Genomic DNA, 19195 nt, shown 5'->3' with positions numbered 1-19195 from the left:
AAAAAGTTCCCACTTGCTACCTGAGCAGAAACCTCCAAAGCTCCAAGGTGGGCAGAGACAAAGCCAGATACTCTGGTGGCGGAAACGGAACCTATAAATAAAACTTTCTTGCTTTGCCCCAGTTTTACTCACTTTGTATGTTTCCCAGTTGCGGAAAAAGTTGACAGAGCCGTCGTTTCTTCTTTGGATCACTGTCCAGCCACCAGGATCGTGACGCTGATCGCACCACACTTGCATCAGTCTGTTGGTGTTCTCTGGCTTTACCAGATATATGCCGCTTGTGTCATGCCCATCCTCCAGTGCCTGTAGACAATCTTTCCATGGACCTGTCACAAGGACAAGATGGTGTCAGTTCCCAGATTTCAGTGTTTTTGCATTTGTTTCCTACCATTAAATTGTTGGTGATTGTGGAAAGCCATATTAAAATATATTTAGCGTTAGATGGGACCTTAAGTTATTTTTTTTTTGTAAAATACCCTACACATACCTTTTTTATTCTGCAGCATTTAGAGAAGTCTGGTGAAGTGATGGGTTTTTCCTTGGTGGCAGCATTGGGTGAGTCTTCTTTCTGGACTGAGCAGCGCTCATGTAATAGCCAGTAAGTGCTCTCCAGTCTAGGAATAGTGTGGGAGAAGGCTACATGACCGCCTTGGCTCATCAGAAATGTGTTGGGCTTTTTTTGTTTTGTTTTTTTGTTTTTTACAGATGCAAGCAGTATTTAAGTAAATAAATAAAAACTTTAAAAACTACAGAGCTCTGTTATTTGGCACCTTGATGCACACTCAGAAGTCGGCAGACAGCTGTCGCCATAAAGTCAAGCAGTTGACAGGCCTGCAAGTTTTAGACCTCAGTGGGAACTCTCACCTACAGATATGTCTTCAGCCTCAATTCACAAATCAGACACCAGAATCAGGATCACTTTTCCTTCAATAAAGTGACAGTTATTTTCAACGCAATTTAAAGAGGAAGTAAACTCTCCCACTCTGATGCTTCTTTTCATTTAGTCCATTATAATAAGTAATTATCAGACTATAGCCACTGTAATCAGCCCAAATCACATATTACTTACTGTTTAAAGAAACTTTAAAAAAACTTGTTTCCAGGGGTTAGGCAGCGCCATGTTAAGTATTGTTTTCTGAGTCCACAGTGGAGTGTATTTCTGCCCTTACATTGAGCACTTCCTGTACTGTTAACCAAGCCTCCTTCTCAATCCAACGTTTCTATGGCAACCCTGCTTCCCTGTTCATAGCTTACTTGTTTATTTCATAGTATTTACTTGTGCCGATGTCTAATGTTTCCCTTTGTCAGACTTATCAGCTTCAGCTGATAAGACTGCAGTAATGGCCAAGTTTAGACTGTATGTGAGGTCACATGGTGTGTAGGAGGAAGCTCTGAGTGATCAGCAGAGTTCAGTGTTGTGCTGTAGGAAGTCCTGATAACAGATAGATAAGACATAGAGAGTGTGCCGTAAATCAGGGGAGATCTGGGCATGCTCAGTGACTTCATTCTACAGAACAACATGGATTACAACAATACTAAGCAAGTAAGGAGATATCTACAAGCCGTGTTCATTAGGGTTTTTTATGCTGATTTACATGGGACAAAGTTGTGGGGGAGGGTTTACAACCACTTTAAAATGATAGCTTGTAGCCAGAAACAACTTTTTTTTTTTTTTTTTTTTTTTATCCTTGTCTAAAAATTAGTGAAATGTAATCTTTCATTAACAGCCTTGTGCAATTATAAGAGTTTAAGCATACGTTTCATTCATTTTGCATATATGATGACTGGTTTCTTTTTAACATTTATGTAGAAGCTTTCCCTGCCTCAAATACAGTATTTATCTAGTAAATTTTGACTAGAAAAGCTCTTAAAACTAAGATCACTGTGCGATTTGTGTTAAAATGCGGAATGAGACTTGTCAGGTCTGGCGCGGCAGTCTTGTGGAAATACCGCGCCGGGAGGAACAAGACGAAATCAACGGAGGTGTGGATGCTTATAGCCGCAAATAATGTACTTTCCAAAGGGCAAGGAAAATTGATGTAGTCAGGAGAAGGATTTACTGCAGTACAGACCCTCCAGAAAGATGGAAGGATAAATATGGACATGATAATCGATTAAAAACATGTTTCTAAGTGATGTGGACGTTTTGCAGCTTTAATCAAATTAGAGACGCATGCAGTAAAAGTGCTCTATAAAAGCTACTTTACTGTTGATAATTTGCACCCACAATGTTTATGGAGAGCAGTAGTGTTTAAACCTTAAGTGCAGCCAAAATAAACAGAAAAATCAGCACAAGGGAAATAATTTAGTCCGTAGAAAGTAAGTAATGAAAGTAGAATCATCTGCTCGTCCTCCATTTATAAATAACATTTCACAAGTTGATGGCATCCAACGACAAGAAGATCTTTGGTGTATTTGATGCCCCTTTTTGGACCACCAACATATAGAATCGTGCAGATATGTGCAAGAAATGACTTGTTTTGAGGGTTGTTACTCTAAATAACAGAAGGGTATGATTGTTCTATGTAGGATCTATTATGGGCTGTCTGAGATTTTGGGGCCCAAATCAGATTGCGAATCGTAAAAGGGAAGCTGTGCACAATATTTAAAGCGGAACTTCACTCTCCTTCACTCCAACACGGCGATGTCCTGGTCACATAATATAAATGGTCCAGATAGGACGTAGCACATCTTAGCACTTATAGGGCTTGTAGGCACTATTTTGCACTAATCTGCACTTTAGCACTTTGTTAATATCATTTATTACTTAATATTTACTATAGTTATATTTTAGTCACCTTCACTTATTATATATAATCGCATATTCCTGCTCTCTCTCTTATTTTCTCCTATGCATACGATCATTGCGATATAAACCTGATAGGTATAAGAAGGAAGTACATTGCACCATAAGAAATAGATGAGGCATCTGGATCCTTAATTATATTATGGTTCTAGTAAATTCAAAACCTAGGACTACCTATGAGGTAGCGACAATTACCCCACCCTAAGGCTGCTTTCACACTGGGGCGGTGCGGGCTTCGGCGGTAAAGCGCCGCTTTTTTTAGCGGCGCTTTACCGTTGTTTTGGCGGCGGTCTGCGGGCGCTAGCGGGGTGGTTTTAACCCCCACTAGCAGCCGAAAAAGGGTTAAACCCGCCCGCAAAGCGGCGCTTTGCCGGCGGTATTGCCGCGCTGTCCCATTGATTTCAATGGGTAGGAGCGGTTTAGGAGCGGTGAATACGCCGCTCCTTCACTGCTCCAAAGATGCGGCTAGCAGGACTTTTTTCACTGTCCTGCCAGCGCACCGCTCCAGTGTGAAAGCCCTTCGGCTTTCACACTGGAGTGAAAGGGGCCGGTTTTTTTCAGGCGCTACACAGGCGCTATTTTTAGCGCTGTAACGCCTGAATACTGCCCCAGTGTGAAAGCAGCCTAATACACTACCAATTCTCTTGTAAAAACTCCTAGGGGGTTTTTTCATTGGGGAGGCAGCAACCATTCTGTGTTACTTAACCACTTTCAGACCGGACCATTTTGCTGGTCAAAGACCAGACCACTTTTTGCGATTCGGCACTGCGTCACTTTAACTGACAATTGCGCGACAATCCCCCAAACAAAATTTACATCCTTTTTTCCCACAAATAGAGCTTTCTTTTGGTGGTATTTGATCACCTCTGCGGTTTTTATTTTTTGCGCTATAAACAAAAATAGAGCGACAATTTTGAAAAAAAAACGCATTATTTTTTACTTTTTGTTATAATAAATATCCCCCAAAAATATATAAAAAAAAATGTTTTCCCTCAGTTTAGGCTGATACGTATTCTTCTACATATTTTTGGTAAAAAAAATCGCAATAAGCGATTATTGATTGGTTTGCGCAAAAGTTATAGCGTTTACAAAATAGGGGATAGTTTTATAACATTTTTATTAATAATTTTTTATTATTTTTTTTTTACTAGTAATGGCGGCGATCAGCGATTTTTATTGTGACTGCGACATTGTGGCGGACACATCGGACATTTTTGACACATTTTTGGGACCATTGTCATTTATACAGTAATCACTGCTATATAAATGCAGTGATTCCTGTGTAAATGACACTGGCAGTGAAGGGGTTAACCAGTGGGTGGCAGTGTAGGAGTTAAGTGTTCCTAGGGGTGTGTTACTAACTGTGGGGGGGTTGGGCTTTCATTTAGTGAACACTGATCTCTGCTCCAATCACATGGAGCAGAGATCAGCGTCACTAGTTGCTAGGCAGAATGGAGAAATGCTGTTTACATGGCATTTCCTCCATTCAGCCGTCCCGTGAGACGATCGCGGGGATGCCCGCGGCGATCGAGTCAGCGGATCCCGCAACCGGACTCACGGGGGTCCCGACCGGCGCGGGGCGGCGCTCTCCTGATGGCAGGGCGGCATTGAAGATTGGACATACATGTACGTCAATATGCCTGCCCGTGCCATTCTGTCGACGTACATCGTCGTGCGCTGGTCGGGAAGTGGTTAAGCGCGGCTTTATATAATATTAAAATTCCTGGAGCTGCCTACTGGCCAATTACATCTTCAGCCCGGTACTGCCCTTCAATTGTTTTTATTGGTCATGCTAAGATAATATCAGTCCCACACATGGACGGGAGTTCTTTCATCTGAGCGTTGCCAGAAGTGTACACTGAGTTGCACATCCACAGTTCAGTATATTGGACAGACAGGCAGGTAAAATCCTGTCTATTTGCCAAATATATTTTAAATTTAAAGTGATACTAAAGTCTCATTTTTATTCTTTAAAAATAACAAACATATTAAACTTACTTGCTCAGTGCAGTGGTTTTGCACAGAGCAGCTCCAGATCCTCCTCTTCTTGGGTCCCTTGCTGGTGCTCCTGGCCCCTCCCTCCTGTTTGATGCCCCCACAGCAAGCAGCTTCTTATGGGGGTGTAGTGTCACAGTTTGCTGCCTATCACAGGATGCTGCGGAAGTGACGTTGTTGCGTACTGCGCATGCGCGATGCGTTCCAAACACTTGCGCCGTGCGTTCCAACATAGTTTCGGCAATACAGTTCAGCGAAACCATCACATAATGTTACGGAAGTGATGTTACACACAACACAAACACTGGGCCGTTCGTTACAACACTAATACTTCCCTTGTTACCTAGTAGGTTTTGGCGGAAACGTCACTTCCGCAGCATCCTGTGATAGGCAGCATAATGTGACACTACAGGGGCAACTGAGCTGCAGCTGTGTGTGTTCATTCAGCCCCGTCCCCTCTCTCTCCTGATTAGTTAACCGACTTAACTAACTGATAGCACCGGGAGCCAATGGTGCCGCTGCTGTGTCTCAGCCAATCAGGAGGGAGATTCCCGGACGGCCAAGGCACTCGTGCAACATTGTTGGATAGATTTGGTGCTCAGGTACGTATTAGGAGGGCTACTGCACACAGAAGATTTTTAACCACTTGACGACTGCAGTCCCAATAAGAATCGAAGATTGCCGCCATTACTAGTAAAAAATAAATGAATAAGAAAAATGACACAAATCTATCCTCTGTTTTGTAGGCATGATAACTTTTGCGCAGACCAATCAATATACACTTATTGTGATTTTTTTTTTTTTAAACCAAAAATATGTAGAAGAATACATATTGGCCTAAACTGAGGAAAAAAAAATGTTTTTTTATATATTTTTGGGGGATATTTATTATAGCAAAAAGTAAAAAATATAGCTTTTTTCCAAATTCACTCTTTTTTTTTTTTTTTTGTTTATATCAAAGGACGTCAATTTTGTTTGGGTACAACGTCGCACGACCGCGCAATTGTCAGCTCAAGCAATGCAGTGCCGAATCACAATAAATACTCTGGTCAGGAAGGGGGGGTAAATCCTTCCGGGGGTGAAGTGGTTAGGCTTAATGCAAAGAATGCATTAGGAAAAAAAATCCTTTTGCCTTTACAACCACTTTAAGCGAGACCAAATGGGCAGTTTGAGAAAAGCGTGAAGAGACACTAAGGGCGCTATCTGTGCCATGATCTATTATTTTTAGAGTTTAGGAAGTCTGTGAACATCTCTTCCCCAATTCTCTGTAATGCAGACCACGGTTATTCTTCCGCTGCCTTAAAGAGGGATTCCACCAAAAAAAAAATATTAAAAGCCAGCAGCTATAAATACTACAGCTGCTGACTTTTAATAAATGGACACTCACCTGTCCCGGGTTCCAGCGATGCCGAGGCCGATCGATCGCTCGGCTCTCGGCTGCTGTAGTCGCCATTCTAGGTGAGGGAATCAGGAAGTGAAGCGAATTGGCTTCACTTCCCGGTTCCCTACTGCGTGAGCCACGCCGCGCAATAGGAAATCTCCGCGCTGTCACTGGGACCCGTGTGTGTCCCAGCAGACAGCTCGGCAGGACAGGAAATGGTGTAGACTCCCACGGGAGTCTATGCCCGGAAGTGGGTGAAAATACCTGTCTTTGACAGGTATCTCCACCCCCTTCCCCCCTGAAAGGTGTCAATTGTGACACCGGAGGGGGGGAGGGATCCGATCAGTGGAGGTTCCACTTTAGGGTGGAATCCCGCTTTAAGGACATACAGAAGAAGTGTTTAGAAGACGTAGCAAAAAGTGGAAGCTTCATTGCTCTTTGACCAGGATTTGTAACAACATGAAATCTTGTTGTGTTGTCACCTTCTGAACTGCTTCCAAATATTGAAAAGAAGAACTTTCACCACTGAAATAACAATCCTGTTGGTTTGTCAGGACAAAGAACTCTTTCAACTTTAACCTTTTTTTCTGAAGACCTTCAGGCAATGTCCCCTTATACCCCATTTATAGTTAACTGGAAATAATTTTTTCCATATGATCCATACAGCTCTACTCCCAAATTAAATGAACGCGTCTATGTACAACCACATTACTAAGCTCGTCACAAAACGTAAATGTCAACATTAAGAATTTGCTGTTATGGTCTTTCTTGTCCTAAACAACCAAATTTAATTACAAACCACAAAACTCAACAGGGTGGGCAGACCCAGAATGCTAAAGTGTGCTGCTTTTAGTGATTACTTATCCTTTTTTTTAATGCAAAAGAATTCCTCATAGTGGTTTCTATTTCTCTCTGTGTAGAATCGCTTCTATAATGCACCTGCACTCTAAAGGTTTTCATGAACAAGTAATTAAATTTACCTATTTGGATGGTTTCTGGGTAACTTCATCTTTCTGAGGAACTTGCTGACGTTCTGCAAGGAATATGACTCCTTCCAGTCTTGTGACTTGGCTTCATTCAATGGCTTCCCTTGTCTTTTTCTTATTACCTATTTGCATGTGTCCGCCACTGACTTGGTCTCCCCATCTTCTCTCCAACCATATCTGATTTGATTAGTCCCTGAGGGTATATAAGGAGACTGCCACTTCTTATTATGCCGCGTACACACGACCGGACTTTTCAACATCAAAAGTCAGACGGAATGATTCCGGCAGACCATTCGATCGTGTGTGGGCTGCAGCAGACTTTTGATTTGCAAAAGTCTGACAGACTTTAGAAATAGAACATGTTTCAAATTTTTCCGCCAGTACTCCGCCAGACCCAGTTCCTACCGAGAAATCTGCTCGTGTGTGTGCTATTCCGATGGACAAAAACCGATGCGAGGGCAGCTATTGGCTACTGGCTATGAACTTCCTTATTCTAGTCCAGTCATGCGTCATCACGTTCGAATCTGTCGGACTTTGGTGTGATTGTGTGTGGCCAAGTCCGTTCATTCGGAAAATCCGTCAGAACTCTGTCAGAACTCCGTCAGAACTCCGTGGAAAGTCTGTCAGACCTAGTCCCTCAAAGTCCGGTTGTGTGTACGTGGCATTAGAGAATGCTTGTTAGGGAATGCTGGTATATGTGCGAATTGCATTATTTGTCTCACTTAGTGAAGATTGAAACTTTTTTTCGTAATCTTGTTGCTTGTCTGATGTTTGCATTAACATTATGTCTGAATGCATAAACGTTTTGTCTGTCTTACTATTACTGTCTGAGGACCTCCACCGTAACCTTTTCTTATTGTCACTGATTCATTACTTTATCTTGCTGGCTACTATCAGACTGGAGCGGTGCGGGCGTCGGCGGTAAAGCGCCGATATTTTTAGCGGCGCTTTACCGTCGTTTTAGCAGTGGTATGCGGCCGCTAGCGGGGCAGTTAAAACCGCTCGCAAAACGCCGCTTCTGGCGCTTTGCCGCCGGTATAGCCTTGCTGCCCCATTGATTTCAATGAGTAGGAGCGGTCTATTCACCTTCACGGCTCCAAAGATGCGCCTAGCAGGACTTTTTTTACCGTCCTGTCAGCGCACCGCCCTCCGGCTTTCACACTGGAGTGAAAGGAGCTTCTTTTTTCAGGCGCTATTTTTAGCGCTGTAGCGCCTGAAAAACGCCTCATTGTGAAAGGGGCCTTAAGCAAAACCTTGTAGCATGAAACCCAACTTCCTAGCAGTGATTGACTAAGCACACCTCTGTCTTTATACTTTAATGGAGATAAAGCCCTAGAAACCACTCATTTTCTAACCACTCAGCCCTTGAGGACCTATTTTTTTTTTTTTTTTCTACTGTTGACAAGTAGGAAGCACAAGTACAGGGACCTCAGGCTATGCTTATTCCACTGAAGCCACTTTTGGAGATTCACGTTCTGACCGGAGTTTCTGATGCTGATAAGACGTAGTAGTTACATGCTGAGAGGCAACACAGACAGGTAAAACTTCCAACGCTTCCTAGTTCATATGGCATGGCCTTCCCCATTCCCCACAACTCTGGTTCTGCTATAGGTCTATTTACAAACTAGACATTTTTTTTGAATGTTCCTTCAAGCAAGAGCCTCCTATTATAGGACTCGCACCACCTTTGAATCCCTTCAAACACATATGATCTCCTTCAACTACCTAAACTCATTTCCTAATCTGTCATCCTATGGCACCGGTGTCTTCCAAAACTGAGTACGAGACTTGGGTGACCCATCATCTGAGGACGACTGGGAGACAATCTGCACAATGACTCAAAAAAAAGGTTCCCTGAATGTGAATAAGCAGGAAAATGGTTTTAAACTGCAAGCTCGTACAGCAGTACCATCAGTGATACCTCGATTTATTTATTTTTTTTGCAACGGGGCAGTTTGTGACAATGTTTTATCTTTCAAAACCTACTGGAGTAAAATTCACCATATAACTTTGTCAGTATCAACCTTTCCCTTTTAAATTTTACCCCTGGCTATGCATATGATAGACGCAGCAAGATTATGTGCTCCTGTCCACTGGAGAATGGCATAACCGCCCACACTGGCAGAATGGATTTCCGATATTAACCCGAATACCAGGAATTGATTCACATTTCACAGGAAAGACTTTCACAATATCACAAAATCTGGACCTTCTGGTCAATTTCACAACTATGGCTGAATATACCACTGTACTTCAGGACAATGGCTAGGGAGTCCACGTGAACAATGGCGCTCAGTTCTTTTAGGTCTCTGGGAGACTGTCCCTCCTGCCTTACAACCCCCCCCCCTTTTATTTTTCCTTCCTCCCTTCTTACCTTTCCTTTTTCCCTCTCTCTCTTCCACTCTCTCTTGCTGTACTTCCCCTTGCTTGTCTCATTCTTTTTTTTTTTTTGCAAGGTATACACCTGAACAGGTTTTTATAGGGGCTTGAGCGCCCCTAAATGGCCAAGAAGCCTTCGCTTTTCTTGTTCTTTGCTTGATCTTCAACACATTATTGAGACATACTGTGGTCAAAAACAACTATACTGGCGTTTACCTTTTCAATGGCCATGTATGACATACTGTATATTGTATGCTGTACTGTATATTGTATGCCGTACTGTATATTGTATGCTGTACTTCCGTTGCAATTTTTCTTGAGACTTTGCATGTAACCCTGCTCCATTTTGTGGCTGTTAATCCTGTCTTGTATACATTGCGTACTATTCTTTAATGAAATGTTTATGGAACAAAAAAATAAATAAAAAATCAACACTTATAAACTATGGTTTTTGGCTGTGTTGCATTGGGATATTATATTTGTAGTCATTGATCAGGGAGGCTGAGTGATTGCAATATAATAAAAGATGTATGGTGTCACATCATGCCTGGCACTTTTCCATTTAGACTTCAGGAAGGGCCTATCAGAGGTTAGAGGTCATCTGGCAAAGCCTCTATATTTTCTTTTGCCCCCCCCCCCCCCCCCCCCAGTCTTAGGGGACATCTAGTACACAAAGCTCCCTTCTTCTTTAATGTTATGCATTTTTAAACAAAATAATATATTCAAGATGTTTGGCTGTATCAGAAGTATACGAACCAGCCCTTGGTGGTATTCTGCGGCATGACAGCTGAACATAGATATTTAAGGACTTTAAAAAAACTAAAAACTAAATTGGTTTGTGTAAAGTTTTTGTATTAACAATTTTATATATATATATATATATATATATATATATATATATATATATATATATATATATATATTTATATATAAAATTTAATAATAGTACACTGAGGGAAATATAGGACTTTTGGCAGCATATTAGAGCTTCTCTACATATGGCAGGATTATCTAGAGCACTGGTTCTCAACTACTGTCCTCAGGACCCACTAACAGGCCAGATTTTAAGTATTACCTTGGGGGAGATGCAGACTAGAAGACGGCAATCACTGAGAAGCAAATGATATCACCTGTGATGTATTTCAGTTATCTTGCAAACCTGACATGTTACTGGACCTGAGGACAGGAGTTGAAAACCACTGACCCGAGAGGATTCGGAGAGGATAAAGTGTCATCGTATGCGAACGACGCACTTCTTTATCTGGGGGACACTGCTGTCCTCCTCCAAAATGCAGCGTCTCTTATAATACATTTTGGTTCCTTCTCAGGTTTCTCTATAAATTGGAGCAAGTTCATTCTTCTTACAGTTACTTCATTTAAATATTTGGGAGTTCAGATCACCCCGATCCTACTCAATGCCAGGATTTAAATGTACTTCCCCTACAGAGAAATATTGACAAAGCTGCACAGAAATGCCACTCGTAAATTCTTTTACCTCTTTTATCTGGCAGGCTTGGTAAGACACCCCCCCCGGGACTTGACCCCCCTCCTCAACTGGTCATTGCATAGGCTGCCACCGGTGCGGGGCTCCCATGACCTTAGGTATACTGTATTTGAATGGGCATTTCCTACACTTTGGGGTTCCCACATTAATAGGCAAAGATGAGAATAGATGATTCAGACTAGTACTCTATATTCTTTCACATAGAGGCTGTTTTATGTATTCCCTTCATTGGATAGCAAACCCATATACTGAATACGGCCTTTTGGACGTCGCTTTTTCATTTCTGTTTTTCCTGTGTGTTTTGTTTTGTTGATGTTTTTCTTTTTATTGTATTAATGTGCCACTATGCCATTTTCATGCTTTCTGAGCCCAATCTCCTTAGGTCACTTTGTATACAGTATTGTAACCGAGTTAAACTTCCTGATTTTCTTGAACGGAGCCTACTGACTCTTATGCAGTGTTTCTAATGTACCGTACTCTTCATATCTTCTGCAGTGTCTGTATGTATGTTGGTTTTTTGGCACAATAAACATTTTTCTGATTAGAAAAACCTTTTTCTTTGAGATGTAAACATCCCTGTGAAGAAAATCTTTGAGTGTTGTCCTCTCTGTAAGGCGAGGGGTAGATAAATCTTGGGGTGAGTCAGGAACCACATTAATGTGACCCTTCTGAAACCTTCTAAGATGGTTCAACATTTTGCTTTACATTCGCAGCATATACCGTATGTTCACAATTGTGTTAGTTGCATTATTAATATCACAAGTCAAGACCATACATCGATCATTCAGGTCCAATTCTAAGTCATTAAAGAGTGAAAAATATTATTTTCAAAGGATGGCACGTTTTCTGGTCTGTGCATTTTGATAGGAAATTTTGAGGGAAGTTCTTATGGTTGCTTCATCACATGGAACGGGGTTTTTTGAATATACATTATATCACTCTTTGTGATCCTGGCATAGGCCCCTGTGTTTCTGGGGAGGTGAAATGCAACTGGTGTACTATGAAAAATGTGGTAAAGATTTAATCTTGTGGTTTGCCAACATTCATCAGAAAAGAGATAAGCAGAAGTTTTGGCAAGAAAGTTTGTAGTAAAAATTATAACATAACTACCCTGTTTCCTCGAAAATAAAACCTAGCCTGATTGTCGGTGATGGCTGCAATATAAGCTTAATTTCGGGGAAACAGTGTAGGGCTTATTTGGGGGGTAGGGCTTATATTGCAGCCATCATCGACAATCACGCTAGGTCTGATTTCCGGGGAAACAGGGTAGTAAAAAAAGAAATGTTAGAATAGGGTGAATCTTGTAGGTTAAGTGTTCTGCAGGTAATTTAGAAGCCACCATGAATTGGCATGGATGGTCCCATCTCTAGACATAAGTAGCTTTAAATGGATACCCCCAACAGTGGCACAGTGGTGTAGTGGTTAGCACTCTCACCTAGCAGTAAGAAGGGTCACTGGTTCAAATCCCAACCATGACACTACCTGCCTGGAGTTTGCATGTTCTCCCTGTGCCTGCGTGGGTTTCCTCTGGGTACTCTGGTTTCCTCCCACAATCCAAAGACCTGCAGGTAGGTAAATTGGCTTCTGTTCAAAATTGGCCCTAGGATATGAATGGGGACCTTGGATTGTGGGCTCCTTGAGGGTAGGGACCACCACAGGAGTGTGCAATGTACAGGGATGGGGACAATTGTAGACACTCACTCAGGTTGAACATGGATGGACTGGTGTCTTTATTCAACCTTACTAACTATGAAACTAGAGGAACCATTGCACGAAATTTTGGTAATCCATAGACTTTTTCATGCAATGATGATATTTTGGGAGAGATCAGCGAATAAAGAAATTTCCAAGTGGGGGTCCAGTAGTGGGGTAACAGATTGAGCAGTTTTCATGAGCTGCAAAGGTTTTGGCAAATGAATAAAAAGATAAATACCAGGAAAAAAAAATCATGAGGTATTCTCAAACAACCATATTTTGTTTACAAAGCTGGAGTGCTGCTTTAAATTAAGAATGCTGCCAAGTACTGTTTTTGTCTGTTTGCCACATAACATAACAGCAGTGCTGATTCAGAAAAACTGCAATGTGAATAAGAAACATATTATTTCTGATGCCCTCTGGCTGCTAAGAGTCCAGAAGAGTTACAAGTGTAAGTAAGACCTGTTTATGGAAACTTACTGAGTCCGTGAAAGGAAAAAATAAAAAGTACCACGACTCGGTGGAACTACTCTTGTTATTTTGTAAGCTGTGCTGTTAATGTGATGTACGGAGTTGTGGATGTTTATCTTTATTATGTAGTTTTATTTGCCATAAAATGTGTTTTTTGTTTCTTCTTGTCAACCTTTATTTGATCCTTGGGGTTGTTGCTGTAAAATACTCTTGCTCTTTGCATTCAAGTGGTGGGATATTTTCAGTTGTCATCATTGGTTTCGGTCCAGCTTTTGCAGGTTTAATATAGCGGATCAGTGTTGTGCGTTGTCTGCTTAATTGAAATTTGGCTCCTCGGTCCTGTTCTCACCGGTCAACCCATCTGTTCAATAATTAGTGCAGGAAATCCATTTGCACAATCTTGGCCTCCAGCCCTGTAGCTGCCGCTTTGGCAGATTCAGTTCTATAATCTGCCTCGTTTTGCTCACTCCACCATGGCTGATGTTGCAGACGGAGTCCAAAACCATGACATAATGCTTCTATCTGGAGTGAGTTTTCCAGAGATTTATTCTCAACTAGTAGATTTGTACCAAGGAAAGTATTCACAGCCATGCCCTGTTAGACTAAACTTGTCAGTACAGATAAGTAAATGAGTCAGTTGGAATTCAATATATTGATGCAAATTGGGTAGGTTCACAAATGTCCCCGTTTCTGCTTAAAATTTGTGCAACATCTGTCAAATAAATCAGGAAGCCACATCAGGTTCCTTACTCTGGCCAAAGGACAGCAAATATCTAATCCTGCAAAATGGATCAGCAAGGATGAATTGGGTGGATCACTGATGGAGTTGATTCCAGTCATATAGTTTACCTTTCTCAGATGCTAGAAACAGCTTGCAGCTCCTGTCCAGTAGTGTAAACTTCCATTGCTTAAAGTGTAATGCTGGCCATACACGGTAAGAATTTTCGTATGAATTTCGCACCATTAGTGAGGCTGCAGCAACAGCCAATTTTCGTGTGGAAATCAGATTTGAGGAATCGGACATGTTGGAAATTTTTTGAAAAACGAACGATTTTCTAATCCATGATGGGAGAATCGTGCGAGAAATGTAATAAGAAAAGAAAATTTACGGAGAGAAAAGAAGATTCCCGGCCACAAAAATTATTTTCTGTAGCAACATGAGGTGAAATTGAAGGCTTGGTTGGCCGAATTTCGAAAATCAATGGTGGCGCCATTGGATCACAAAAAAAAAAATGAATTTTCTGATTTTGAAATGAAAATTTGTTCGAAATTCGACCATGTTGTTGTCAGCCAAGGAAGCTGCCATCTTTGCCTCTGTTTAATATAAAACTACCATGATTCTGCGCATGTGATCAGTCATGACACGAGCCATTGGATGGTTTAACAGTTTGATTGAGAGCACAACCAATGGGAATGTTACATTTCCGTCATGCCCCCGAAATGAAACTGTTTTATGGATGGGTTTACTTCCACTTTAATTTCAGTGATAGTTGAAGTTACCAGAAAAGCCATAAATATGTGAAGAGGCAGAGGGGTATTTTCCCCTGACACTAGCATCACTTCTGCAAGATAGGCAGTTGAGGTCTTTTGTCCAGGATGGAAGAAATGGCCAGATCGTGGCCAATGACTGCCTAAAGGGCCCATTCACACCGGCACTATCCTCTGTGGTGCACAAAACTCATACTTGTGGCATTGCACGTAAGTGTGATCCTTTAGGGCAGCCCAAAGACTGTGTACGACCTTTTTCCACAGTGTGTTGCAGTACAAGTGTGCTGGTAAAGTGCACCGGGGTCCCTTTCAGCCTGGAGCACACTGACTGTAATGTTAATTGCTGTAAGCTACATGTTATTGCAACACACTGGAGTCAGTGGGGTCTTTATCAAGCTAGTCACAAACTCCGACACTCATTTAGCCAAGGGATTGTTTTGTCACCTGACTTAATCTGTGTCAGTGGCACACTAGGTCACAATGCCAGCCTACAGATACCTACCATATAGCATTAGGTTGTACTAAGCAATTGCTTTCTTGACAAGTTCCCTTTTAGGTCTGAACCACAAGAAAGAAAATCCATAAATCTAGAATCAAATTAAAGGCATAAGAAAAGACTGCAACTGCTCCTAAACATATTCCTTCGATCCCCCTCCGCACTGTGTGCTGGCATTAGGAGCACATCCAGCTCAGCACAAATAGTTAAAAATTAGGCGGACAAAGCCACACTTCTATGAAGTCTCATCATGATGTTTAAAGTGGTTGTAAACCCTCCCCCACAACTTTGTCCCATGTAAATCAGCATAAAAAAACCCCTAATGAACACGGCTTGTAGATATTTCCTTACTTGCTTAGTATTGTTGTAATCCTTGTTGTTCTGTAGAATGAAGTCACTGAGCATGTCCAGATCTCCCCTGATTTACAGCACACTCTCTATGTCTTATCTCTCTGTTATCAGGACTTCCTACGGCACAACACTGAACTCTGCTAATCACTCAGAGCTTCCTCCTACACACCATGTGACCCCACATACAGTGTAAACTTGGCCATTACTGCAGTCTTATCAACTGAAGCTGATAAGTCTGACAAAGGGAAACATTAGACATCGGCACAAGTAAATACTATGAAATAAACAAGTCAGCTATGAACAGGGAAGCAGGGTTGCCATAGAAACGTTGGATTGAGAAGGAGGCTTGGTTAACAGTACAGGAAGTGCTCAATGTAAGGGCGGAAATACACTCCACTGTGGACTCAGAAAACAATACTTAAGATGGTGCTGCCTAACCCCTGGAAACAAGTTTTTTAAAGTTTCTTCAAACAGTAAGTAATATGTGATTTGGGCTGATTACAGTGGCTATAGTCTGATAATGACTTATTATAATGGACTAACTGAAAAGAAGCATCAGAGTGGGAGAGTTTACTTCCTCTTTAAAGCAGTTGGCTTTTAACATAGTCCCCAACCTAATCCACTTGTCAGAGGGGCACAGGGCATAGGTTGAGGCTGATTTACTAAAACTGGAGAGTGCAAAATCTGGTGCAGTTGTGTATGGTAGCCAATCAGCTTCTAACTTCAGCTTGTTCAGATTGGTTTCTATGCAGAGCTGCGCCAGGTTTTGCACCGCAGATTTAGTAAATCAACCCCTTTGTCGGAAGTCCACTTTGATTGAACTTCAAGGTAGTGTGGCTTTTCCTTCATTTTTACTTAAGAGATTATATATATATATATATATTATATTATAATAACATGTTGTAACTCCAGGAAAATCCGCCAATGCTTAACCCAAAACACTTACCAAATAAGCTAAGTAAGCCATATGATGGAAAGCAGCACAAAGCTTTCAAAAGTACCAAAACTACATGGCTTGGAAAAGCATATGTTGTGAAGCAGGCAAATCTTTATGGAGATTTAAAATGAATTGCACACCAGGGACGTGGGCTTTATAATTATAGCCCTAAACACATTGATCTTCATTCCTTAGTAGAAAAGTCTCTTAGCCCTTGTACACACGGTCGGAGATTCCGACAACCAAATCCGTCGGAGTAATTCCACCGGATTAATTCCGGAAGTGATGTTGCATACATACGGTCGGACTAAGTTGTCCGAAAATCTGATTGTACAGAACGTGATGAAGTTATTTCGTTAGGACGGGACTACGTTCAGGCTAGTAGCCGATAGCTTTGGTCTAGGAATTTGATCTGAGCATGCGTGGCACTTTGTCCGTCGGAGTAGGCTACACATGATCAGAGTATGTCCGACCGAAAATTTTTGCGGCAAGTTGGAAAAGTTGGTCAGTCGGATATTCCGACTGAAACAGTCCGATGCAGACCACACACAGTTGGAATATCCGACAAAACGGTCCGATAGGACACATTCCGTCGGAATCTCAGACCGTGTGTACAAGGGCTTAGGAATAAGCTATACAGCTAATTCTAGGTTATTGGAGACAACACAATTGCCTTTTGCTGCTGAAAATCTAGGGTGGAAAAGAAAACCCAAAGTTCTGATTGAGCAGCCCACTCTTAAAGTGGATGTGAACCCCATTCATGAAATCTGACCTAGGCACATGTATCTGTAGTTTTTACTTATCTCTCGCTCTAAAGCACTAAGTCCTGTGTTTTTTTTTACTGCTCCGTTCTTCTGTTATCAGCATGATAACTTCTGACAAGTTCTCTGACACAGGAGATAAAAGCAGCTGGAAATTTGTGTCAGGGTGGATGCCTAAAGCTAGATTAGCAGAGAGCTGGTCTATTCACAGCACTGCTCTGCATGTTGCTTCATTCCTCTGCGGGAGGGGATGTGTACCTTTCAACTGTCACACAGCTTATGCCAAGACTCCACACCCAGTGGTGGAACAGGAATTAGGGTTTACATCCACTTTAGACATGACAGAAAAAATGTTAATACTGAAAAGAACTCCCCACCACAGTGTCAGATTGCTTGAAAACTTTAAAGCTAAATTCTTGGCAGAAAAAAAAAAAAAACTTCAATGAATGATTGTATTTGTTCATTAAAGACTGTTAAATTTATTTTTTAACGCATCTAGTGTAAAGCTGGGTATTCACCTTGAGGTTTTTTTTTCATTCGACCAGTTGTTGAGCTCAGATCCCCCACAACCACACAAGTGATGTGGATTCAGGGATCTCTCCTTGATTAAGCCCCGGGGCCGGGTAAAACGTATTGGAGTTGTGCTCTGCATGAATCGAGCTGAGGCTGTTTTTTTTTTTTTTTCTGTTCATATTTTTATTAGTAGTTTGCAGAATTGCATAAAAAATACATAATCTGGAACTTTGAAATCCCATATATCAAAACAATATTAAAGCTTAAAAAAAAAGACTATTCTTTCCAATGTTTTGAAAGTCAATATCAATATCTTACCACCCATTCATAAGAGGCATCTATACTTAAATTTACCATTGCTTCATTTAGGTAAGAATCTGTTCAAATGTTCATAACAAAAGAAAGAAAGAGCTGAGGCTGGTTTTACTTGCCACTCGGGCTGGATGAGGTGTGCGGCAGTCGGGCTACCTTTTTTCTGTTTTGCATTATGCAGGAATCTCACCTGCAGCACTATTGTATTCTTAGCCCTTGTACACACGGTCGGACATTCCGACAACAAAATCCGTCGGATTTTGTCCAACGGATTTTGTCCGAAACTGGTGTTGCATACACACGGTCGGACAAAGTTGTCGGAAAATCCGATCGTACGTAACGTGATGACGTTATTTCATTACAACGGGACTACGTTCAGGCTAGTAGCCAATAGCTTTGGTCTAGGAATTTGATCTGAGCATGCGTGGCACTTTGTCCGATCGGAATTCTCTACAAACGATCGGACAAAGTCCCATCGGACCATGTTGTCGGAAAGTTTTATAGCCCAGCTCTAAAACTTTGTCGGTCGGATATTCCGACGGAAACAGTCCGATGGAGCCCACACACTGTCGGATTATCCGATAACACAATCCGATCGGACATTATCCATTGGAATGTCCGACCGTGTGTACAAGGGCCTACAGTTGGCACACCCTCCCCACCAGAATATGTAGATCAGTGCTGCAGCTATTGGCTGCAAGCTCTGAATGCTGTTTTTCTGGCAGGACCATTCGACTAACGCCATTTGTTAGACCAGCTTATGTTAAACCGACAGTGTCACACATACAGCCAATTTGTCCAGTTCCTGCTGAACTGGTTAATGGATGCTGGTAATTGGACAAAGTAGACAAAAGCCCCTTTTTAGACACAACATTTTAAACACTGCTGTTTAGCCTCGATGTGGCTGTTCTGCTAATCCTTATGCTGCCTCAACGTCGCTTTTATGACATTCGACATCACGCAGCTTTTTTTGGTAGGTGTTGAGTAAAGCTTTGGCTTCTCCTGCAGTTACAACGTGCAGCAAAGTCTTTATTCTGATCTCTATTTCATCTATTCACTGGGGTTTTATCCAGTATTGGCTGCGACCTTATATATGTTTTGGCTGTCAGGTTTGTGAAAG

The 19195-nt window shown here is 41.7% G+C and overlaps 2 protein-coding genes across 6 annotated transcripts in view; one reads left to right on the top strand and one right to left on the bottom strand.

Moving 5' to 3' along the window:
* RALGPS1 (Ral GEF with PH domain and SH3 binding motif 1) overlaps positions 1-19195 on the top strand; it is a 659487-nt gene that overhangs the window by 278711 nt on the left and 361581 nt on the right. The gene's annotated exons all lie outside the window — the stretch shown is intronic.
* The window catches only part of ANGPTL2 (angiopoietin like 2), a 73054-nt gene that overhangs the window by 9733 nt on the left and 44126 nt on the right, over positions 1-19195 (bottom strand). The window contains exon 3 of the mRNA XM_077484862.1: positions 133-326. Within this exon, the coding sequence (XP_077340988.1) occupies positions 133-326 (194 nt within the window). The remainder of the gene's footprint in view (positions 1-132; positions 327-19195) is intronic.

The sequence above is a fragment of the Lithobates pipiens genome, unplaced genomic scaffold (assembly GCF_037356315.1).
Source record: "Lithobates pipiens isolate NorthernLeopardFrog02 unplaced genomic scaffold, aLitPip1_a1.2 Scaffold_166, whole genome shotgun sequence".
NCBI classification, from domain to species: Eukaryota; Metazoa; Chordata; class Amphibia; order Anura; family Ranidae; genus Lithobates; species Lithobates pipiens.
Note: the sequence above shows the minus strand (reverse complement) of the source record. Positions and strands in the feature narration are given on the sequence as shown.